General features: G+C 33.0%; 1 protein-coding gene across 3 annotated transcripts; it reads right to left on the reverse strand.

Annotated features, from left to right (window-relative positions):
• Positions 1-56: 56 nt before the first annotated feature.
• LOC106661053 (5-oxoprolinase) lies at positions 57-9863 on the reverse strand. Of its 3 annotated transcripts, none has more exons than XM_014384155.2 (20): positions 9587-9863; positions 6662-6853; positions 6352-6593; positions 6040-6288; positions 5793-5985; positions 5480-5740; positions 4678-4797; positions 4419-4620; positions 4137-4347; positions 3938-4076; positions 3549-3829; positions 3342-3489; positions 2563-2675; positions 2228-2501; positions 1921-2165; positions 1746-1857; positions 1381-1605; positions 1082-1325; positions 387-484; positions 57-308 (listed from the first exon to the last, which is right to left on the reverse strand). In XM_014384155.2, exons 1-20 carry the CDS (start codon positions 9746-9748, stop codon positions 159-161), a joined length of 3861 nt encoding a protein of 1286 aa, XP_014239641.1. In that variant the 5' UTR covers positions 9749-9863; the 3' UTR covers positions 57-158. The 3 variants fall into 3 exon arrangements, 2 of the variants coding, with proteins under 2 accessions (XP_014239641.1, XP_014239639.1); XM_014384153.2 differs by having other exon boundaries at positions 4675-4797; XR_001339626.2 differs by lacking the exon at positions 57-308 and having other exon boundaries at positions 1381-1547; positions 4675-4797.
• Between the last annotated feature and the right edge of the window lie 7 nt (positions 9864-9870).

A 9870-nucleotide genomic window follows, 5' to 3' on the forward strand; every position in this document is an offset into this window, starting at 1 on the left:
TAGTTTTTACAGTAGTTATTATTAATTTACACAACTAACAGAATTCTTATTAAAAATTTATTAACAATGATCCACATTAATTACAACAGTAACAGTTATATAAAATATTTCTGTATGTTTTTCAATTACAAACTTAACAGTTTAATCCCAGAGTCAATCTACGCAGAAATTTGAGCTTGTTTGTATTCGAAAACACTCCCTTTTTCAGCGTAGCAGGGATTTTTCTCATCGGAGCTAACGCCGGCCCTTCCACGACTGCCTGGCTTCCCCCAGCCGCCACCACCAGGGGTTAAAATTTGGAAACTGTCCTTTAAACGAGAGACACCTTTATGAAACATCTTGGCGAAATATGTAAAATAGTGTTAAAAAAATAAAAACGCTCTTACCCCTGGTTCGACATCTATAGCAGTTTTTGACTGCAGATATATAATTCTTCCATCTCGTCTGTGCATGAGATTAACACCTTTTGCTCCTGGAGATCCACCTAAAATAAATTAATTTAATTGATTAAATAAAATGACTTGTTTTGCGATCTAAAGGGAGCATTCTTTTGCCAGAAAAGTAAGAAGGTTTAATAATTAATGTTTTTATAGGCATGTAAGAAAAAATCAGATTGAAGCATAAAAAATCATTAAATTGACTACAAAGCTTCAGTCTAACTAAGAAAAAAATGTAAAGAGATTATTTAAAAATTCGTATTTTGTGTTTTTTCACTTTTGAGTCTGAGAGGTGATGAAGCTGTCTTCTTCAATCATTTTGGCATGTCATATAGCCTTTTGTCATCATCTGATGATAAAGACCGCTCAAACTTGTAACACACTAAACTAATTGTAAATTACCAAGCTAAAATCTTTAAATGTTTACAAATGTTCAAAATTTAATGCTCTTTAAATGATTTAATAAGATTTTTTTGTACAATAAATAATTGGATGTAATAAAAAAAGTAAGCTATCTGAAGTTGTTATCTTTTTTACCCATGAAAATCTGATTATCCTCATAAAAATATTTTTCTGCTACAAGTATAAACATATGTAAATGCATAATAAGCATGTAAACGAATGTAAAAATTAAATTAAATTACCTTCCAAGCCATAGGGATGAAAAACACGCCTTTCTGTAAGTATAGATAATGAAATATGATTTCTAAAAAGTAGTATTCTATTGACTCCATCTCCGCCTCTGAAAGCTCCATTGCCACCAGAGTTTTCTCTCAGATTAAACGCTTCCAAAATAATCGGATAACGGTTTTCCAAAATCTCAGGGTCCGTGATTCGAGTGTTTGTCATGTGAGTGTGTACACCGCTCCGCCCGTTCCACGAAGGCCCCTGAAGAACGATTCAAAATAAATTCTAGCTTACAACACGTTTTTGTAAGACTTACAGCTCCTGCTCCGCCTGCTATTGTTTCATAATAGCCCCAAGATTTCTGTCCAAAAGTCACGTTATTCATGCAACCCTGGGATGCAGCGCAAGCCTTAAAAGCGTTCAAAATGACATCAACTATTCTCTGCGAAGTTTGAACGTTCCCTCCAACGACTGCTGCATCGTCTGATGGATCAAGAATAGAACCTTTTGGTAAAATCAATTTTATAGGTGCTAAGCAACCCTAGAATTAAAACTTTATATAGAAATTGACATACGTTTATTAATACAAAATAACAAAGCTTAATATTTTTAGTGTACAAGCACTAAAACTTTTGCAATATTATGCCTAAATATTAATGTAAAGAAGTTAAAAAGGTTAACCTGATTTAGAGGTACATCATGTCCAACCATAGAACGCAAGCAATAGATAAGTGCTGAACTAGATATTGCCTTTGGTGCATTACAGTTTCCCCAAACTTCATAACCAGAGCCCCTAAATTAAATTGAATTAATTAATAAAACAAACTTTTTAGTGATATTTATTTAAATTACATACGTAAAGTCAAATACAGCTGTTCCTTTATTAATGTCAATATTGACGGTTAAACAAATTCGCGAACCATCATCGAGGAAATCTTCTGAAAATAGTTTTGTCGTACCATGTTGTTCAAGTTGTCTTTTGCCAACTGTTTTTAACAAGTCTTGCACTGCTAATTCGGCGTTTTGTTGTATGTAATCCATATAAGATAGTACAACGTCTAACCCATAAGCATTGATTAATTCATTGACTAAAATAATTCCCTAAAGAAAAGAAATGCCTTAGAACAAATGTGACAGGACAGGGCATATAGAACATCTTGAACCTTCTGATTAGCTGCAATTTGCGCTTGGAGGTCTGCAATGTTATCATGGAGATTCCGTGTTCCTGATGAGCCTGGCCTTTTGGCCGGCTTCATAAGCTCTTCCTCGAGCTCTTTTACATGGAAGTGGCCATCACGAACAAGAAAAAAACTCTTGAAAGAAGCGCCTTCTTCTAAAATGTGTTTCGAGTGAGGTGGCATCGAACCAGGAGTGATACCACCAATATCGGCATGATGGCCTCGACAGGCGACAAAGAAAACAGGTCTTTTAACATTCCTATCAAAGTTTTTTTTTTAAATATTAAATTAAACATTCTAATAAAATCATAATAACGTACTTGTAAAACACAGGTGTTATAACTGTAAGATCAGGCAAGTGAGATCCTCCTGCCTTTGGGTGGTTTGATAAAATTACATCTCCCTCTTTTAAAGAATTACCGAGTAGTTTTAACTAAAATTATGTATTTTTATACTTTCACATTCTAGTTTAAAAAAAGTAAAGTTAAGGATTAAAAAAAGCTAATTGCTTTTATTAATTTATTTACTTTGTAACAATGGAATTTCAACTACAGAGTTATATGAAACCTCGAGGATTTTGAAAAAAAAAAAAAAACTATTTGCAAGTATATCAGGTTCAAGTGCAGAGCCGCTGGATTTGAACCAGGGACCTTTACCTTACAGTGATGAGCACCATGTCACATCTAAACCGTTGTAGCCACCAGCTTTTAAAAAGTTAAGTAAATTAACTATGTGGTCTCTCAAGGGAATTTTTTTAAAATTAAGGGAATTTTAAAATTAAATTAGTTTTTCATAGTAGTAAATAATATAAAATCAACTTTAGTTTGCTCTCTATGACTAATGCCTAACCAGTAAAGACAAAACAATAAAAATTATATTTAAAATAAAATTCAAATATGTGAGTTTCTAGCAATCTGGAGTGAACTGAGAGTAATCAGTAACATGTTAAGTGGCAAAACTAAGTCTTTCTACTTTCATAAAACATTTTAATTATTATTTAAATAATTTTTGATAAAGATTTGAAATATTTATTTGTAAAAACAAAACTGATAATCAAAATTCCAAAGAACATGAAAAATATGGGAATTTTATTTTTTACCTGAAATTGAACAGTGTCTTGCATTGATCCCAAATGAACTGGTATGTGTGGAGCATTGGAAACCAATCCACCGTCAGGTCCAAATAAAGCACAGGAAAAGTCCAGTCTTTCTTTGATGTTAGTAGATATTGCTGTTCTCTGCAAAACCCTAAAGGAAAAAATCTCTAAAATTTTATAATAACTTAAATAAAGATAATTAAAGCAAACCTTCCCATCTGTTCGGCAATGCTCATAAATCTATGTGAAAAAATGCTCAGCTGAATTGCATTGAGCTCTTGGCCTACTTTTTTTTTTCCGAGTTTTTCTATTTTGACGATTATATCACCCGTCTCTGTGATTGTAGCTTCACAATGCGGTTCAATCAAAATGGTGCTCAACTCGTCCATAATCAACGCAGGCCCTTTAATTTTATGGCCATAAATTAGAAATTGTAAAGTAAATACATCTGTGTTCAAATAACCGAACGTTTCAAAATACACCTTTACAACCTAAAATTAAAATCTATAATCAATAAACAAAAAAACTACTTTAAAACAGTTTATTTGCCTTCTGGGGGTCAATACTTTATAAAACAGTACAACGAACTTCACACGTACATTTTCAGGGATACATTTTCCTTTAGAAGGTTTCATAACGCTTTCTTTTCTGGGCTTAGATAAGCCCACACCTCTGACTCGTATGTCATCAACAAGAATGTTTCTATCAGGGATGACGAAGCCAAATTCTGCTTTATACCTATAAACATTCTATATGAATATCTTTTGTGGTATGAGGGTAAGACTGGAAATATAAAACCTTGTTAAGAATGTAGTTTCAAAACTTTCCATGTTGTCGGACCAGTTATTGTTTTTGGATGAGCACATCAGACTCCCGTCAGTACCTTCGTAACGCAAATTCAAAAAATGTTGGCACTGAATGTTATCAGGCAAAAATCCCTGAACTTTAAGCTCTTTAACACACTGGTTCTCCAGTTTCTTAAGTTGTTCAACAATCGCTGGATAGCTATCTTAAATTTTAACAATGATAAGTGCATAGTTTAATTTGTACTTTACCAAAAAGTGATTAAGTGACAATTACTTTTTTTTAAGATGTACGTCGAAGGTTTTTGCTCTTCATGAACAACATCAGCGTATGCGATACCATAAGCGGAAAGTATACCGGCATACTTGTGCATAAAAACTTCTGTTATCCCAAGATCCCTTGCAATTGCACACGCGTGTTGACCTCCTGCGCCTCCGAAACAAGTCAACACATGATCTCTCGTGTCAAAGCCTTTTCCCTGCGAGAAATTAAATCAATTTTGAAAAAAAAATCACAAAAGAAAAAAATCAACTACCTGAGTTAAAGCTCTTATGGGTCGACACATGCTTTCATTAGCAACTTTAATAAATCCCATAGCCACTTCTTCAACTGATAATTTATTCTTTTCCCCTTCGGAAGACAAGAAAGAATTAATCTGAAATAAGTTCTTATCTTTGTAATTACTCTATCTAAATTAATATTATTATACTTATAAACTCAATTAATTTTAAATATAGTTTCAAAAATATTATATTAATCGATATTCCAATTTGCAAATAATTAGGTTTATAGATGTTGAAAATAATTATTAATAATATAATTTTTTGTTGAATTCACGAGGAGCGGTCAAGAATGAGGTAATTTTTTATTAGAAGAGAAGAATGTTTTTCATTTTTTTATTGACGTTTCGACCTTTATTCGGGTCATCTTCAGGGTATAAAGTATGGTGCTATTCTTGTGGTGTCATATTGGTGTTGTGTGAAATTGTTGTTAAACAAAAGCTATAACTGCTATAAAGCTGACTGTATTTACTTTTTTTTAGTTTGTGAGTGTGCAATATTTGTGCTATATTTATTTTTTACAAGCATTATATTTTAAATTAGCATAAGTATGAAAGAAGTGGCAACGTGTACATTTTCTGGACAATAGTGTAAAACCATAAATAATAAAAAAGCATGAATATGAAACAAATTTGTTGAAATGCCACACAACAAATAAAAAATTTGAATCTTCTAAATTGGCATAATTGCCAAAAAACTTACACTATATTATTACATTTGCAAACAATAATTACATTATTAATACAGCTTAATAGTATGATTTTTTATGGAAACTACCTCTTCTTTTAATTGTTCAAATTGTTCTAAGGCAGCTTCTTTATCAATTGGTTCCTTTTCATCAGGTCCAAATATTTTTGGAAAATATTCCGGCAGCAAACGCCCCAGAACTAGATTTGCATCCGTGACTGTCAGATATCCTCCTTTTCTATAACAGACAGGCCCAGGGTGAGCACCAGCACTTTCAGGACCCACTACAAAAAGACCAGAGCGAAAGAAAAGCCTAGAACCACCCCCAGCGGCCACGGTGTTTATATCCAGCTGTAAAAACACATTTTAATAAATAAAAGCTACATACTTGGCTTAAATTTACCTGAGGGGCCTGAAGTGTAACTCCAGCAACAGTAGACTCAAAAATGTGTTCGTATTCTCCTGCAAAACGACTCACATCAGTCGAAGTACCGCCCATATCAAAACCAATTATTGGTTTTGATCCCGGTGTGGTTTGAGCATAACCAACTACGCCACCGGCAGGACCCGACAAAACTGCCCTAGATCCATTGAACCTGAAAGAACACTTATTATTATTAGATTTACCTTTCCCTTTATCATCTACTCACAATGTCATCGGTGTTAATCCACCATCACTTTGCATAAAAAGTACATTTACATTTTTTAGATCATCTTTAAAGCCAGAAGCAAAACTCTTTACATATTTCTTAATATGAGGTGTCAAATAAGCATCAGCACAAGCTGTATAACCTCTGTTAACTATTTTAACCATAGGCATGACTTGATGCGACAATGATATATTTGTAAAGCCCAAATTCTCTGCTATTTTTCCAATTTGTAGTTCATGATCATGCCACCTTAAAAGTATTTAAATAAATTCAATGTTTTTAAATAGCGTTGATTAAAAAAAATTAATATACATGTATGAATGCATTAATACAACTGCGATGCTTTTGATCCCTTTGTCAAGCAACTTTTTTAAATCCGTTGTCACCTCTGTCTCATTGAGGTGCTGTTTAATTAAATATCTTTCACCTGATACACTTTTTACAAGGTCCCATGCTTTTGCATCAGGTAGCAAACATCTTTCCTTCATTTCTGGTACAATCCTACAGTTGACCTCTACCACTTCTTCATATAAAACTTCAGGCATAAGGATTTTCTATAATATTATTTCTTTTGTATAGATTTCAACGAGTTTAAAAAACAAACAAAAATGTAAGCATTTACCAAGTCAAATATTTTAGGTCGTGCCTGATTCCCAATGTAGAGCAAGTCTCGAAATCCTTTGGTAATAACAAGTGCCATCTTTTCGCCTTTTCTTTCCAACAGAGCGTTGGTAGCTACCGTTGTGCCCATTCGTATCCATTCTATATTGTCACAGCTTATTTTTTCACTCTTTGAAATATTTTTCCCAGTTATCTGAAAAAATAAAATACCAACACAAATATCAAATACAACCAGTACCTCATATGAATAAGTTTGACTATTAATTCACACTTTAACTTAAAAATAAAAGTTTTGGCCTGTAAAATTTGTACATTTTCCAACGTTTCCCAGAAATAACTTAAAGATAACCATTATTCAATGGAATTTCTTTTATAGGCCCTAGCTTAAATAATACAAGGGTTCAAAGGTTAAAAATAAAAGGCAGACATTTTTAATGCAAGCTATAATTTCAAATTTTAATTTTAACCCCCCCCCTCCAGGTGACGAAAAATTGTTTAAAAAAAATTTCTTATGTATTAATTAATAACAAATTTGTACAATAATATTAATTACAAAATGATAAAGATAATAAAGAAAACTGTGTTAATACTTCAGAGAATTATAAATAATTTTATAGATATTATGTTTCAACGTCAAAATGTCATATCTAAAGTAATATGAATTTGCATAAAATGCCGAAGACTGTCATTAGAAATCATTAAATCAGAGTCAGTTTACTCTTGTGTTTAATAAATTATAAGGTAACAATCAATGATTTGTTTCTTCTTTGTCTTGATTCTTTGCCATATGTAATAAAATTGAGCAATCTACATGTTATATTTGTCTCCATAAAAATTAGTTTACAGACTGAAGATGGTAAAATGCTGAAAAGCCACTGGTAGACAAAATCAGGTATATTATAAGCAGAGATGGTGGTGGTATCCAAATAATTCAGTTTACTTTCATGAATATTAGACTCAGTGGTAGGCTTTTTGAGCATTTTAAGTAGTCATGAGTAAAAATTATAATGAAATGCCAAAATGCATCTGGCAGAAAGAATTGGCAAAGGAGATCAAGCTGTCCAAATCATAAAGTCTTTCTGTCCTGAAAATGAGCTTCAGTGGTGGGTTTGTTTGGCATTTTCAATAGTTAGTCTGTATGAAGTAATTAAAAAGGCAAAACCTGCAACATAGAGGAGGCAGTAGTTGTTAATTTGCTGGGGCGTAAGATAGCTCTTGGAAATTTATTCGAGAATGACAAAATTATCTGACAAGGTAGGCCAATTAAGCTGATCAGAACTTATCTAGCAACATTTCTTAGTATAATATTTCAACACAATACATTACAATTTTAAGAATCTGTAGTTTTGTAATTTTTGGTTAAAAATTAAGCAAGTTCTATAAATTGATAATCTTTGGTCAATATGCACCAATGTTTCCAATTAGCCATGGTCATTATATCTACTAATATTAAAAATTGTACTTTTCAAAAGTTGTTGACTAATTGTATTATTTTCTTTTTGATCAACGCTTTTAAAAACTGTGCTTTCCTCCTGTGGTCTGCAAGGTAATGAATCTGCAATTTGAACCTTACTGATCATTCTGCCAATCCTCATTGTATTGGTATTTCGCCATCTTCAGTTGGTTTTTTATGTTGTTTGTTGTGAGGGGTGAAGTAAAACCGATGGTGTTTCGGTAGAGTAAAAATCACTGCAAAAACAATAAGTCATGTGGCACATTTGAGACATTTGGTGAGATGTCATAAGATCTTGCTAATGAGCCCGTAATTTCAAACTCACAAGCAATTTTAGTCTGCCTATCTTTACTGTTTTGGTTTGTTTGTCTCATTTAGCCATCTTCAGTGCAAAAGTGATGGTGATCCAATGGGGTTTTGTTGAAGACTACGAAAATAAGTGGAGCAAGAAGGACTTGACACCGAGCAAGTCAAAATCATCGGTAATGACCAAATTACAGATTGACCTTTAAAGCCTTTGATTGCTAAGTAAAGAATCTGAACTTTGAACCGTACAGTTTATTTTGGCATGAGTATCTTTACTGCTTTGGTCTGTCGGGCATGTTTTGACTTCTCACCATCTTCAGTGCTGGTTCTGTTAAATTGATGTTGACAAATCCTTACCAAGAACGACAAAATTTAAAAATGCGGACATCTTTTTTAAGAAATACATTGGTGACAACATATTTAACACTGAAGATGGCAAAAATTTGTAACAGATAATGTAGATAGTCCAAAATGATTTGAAATGCCCAAAATTCAAATTCCCAAAGAGCAAATATAACAATTCTAAGAACAGTGCAATTTTTAAATAATTGTAATTCAAAAATACAATTGTGTGTAGGTACTTGTTTATCAAGGGTTTCTGCACTTTGTCAAAAGAGAAATTTTAAACAACTATTAATGAGTGTATAAATGTTTTGGTAAACTTGGTGATAGGAAAAGAATTTGCAATTAAATTGTTAGACCATATCAAATCAGTAGATCAACCGTGAAGGTTGGCAGACCTAGGGAGATCAATACTGTTTTTTAAAAATTATAAAAGTCCTGCGTAAGGCTTATATCTAGGCTTTGGTTTATAAAGAGCAATGCTACATTTTCATAGCATTTGATAGCTTAAGTAATGACTGAAATTTGAACTAAACGGATTAATTTTGCCTGACTATCTTTACTGATTTGTCCTGTCAGCCATGTTTTGACTTCACACTATCTCTGAGCTGGTTTTGTCAAGAATGTAAAACAGTAAACTTGGTGATAAGAAAAGAATTTCCAATTAAATCGTTAGACTATGTCAAATCAGCAAATCAACCCTAGCAGACCTAGGGAGATCAAAATTGATCTCAATTCTGTCAAAACGTAAAAAAAAGAAAAAATTATATAAAAGTTCTGCGTAAGACTTATATCTAGGTTTTGGTTTATAAAGTGCAATGCTACCTCTTCAATGATGCGCCTGATGCCTTCACGAGGTGCATCCTCATAGTTGGCCGGGTCGACTGAGAGCAGCTTGAGAGTCTTGACATCTCCGTTCGGACACTGGGCATACACATCCGTAAAGGTGCCTCCCCTGTCGATCGCAAACCTGAATTTTCCGTTCATTTCCAAGTCGAATCGTGTTAAATTGAAGAATAAGAAAATTGATAACAGCCTCTGATATCCTTTTTATCTTATCTTTGAAATTTGTTCTGCAAACGTGATTCCGGCCCCAACCCGTCGGTCTG

This window comes from Cimex lectularius, unplaced genomic scaffold (genome assembly GCF_000648675.2).
Source record: "Cimex lectularius strain Harlan isolate CLEC.00 unplaced genomic scaffold, Clec_2.1 scaffold194, whole genome shotgun sequence".
NCBI classification, from domain to species: domain Eukaryota; kingdom Metazoa; phylum Arthropoda; class Insecta; order Hemiptera; family Cimicidae; genus Cimex; species Cimex lectularius.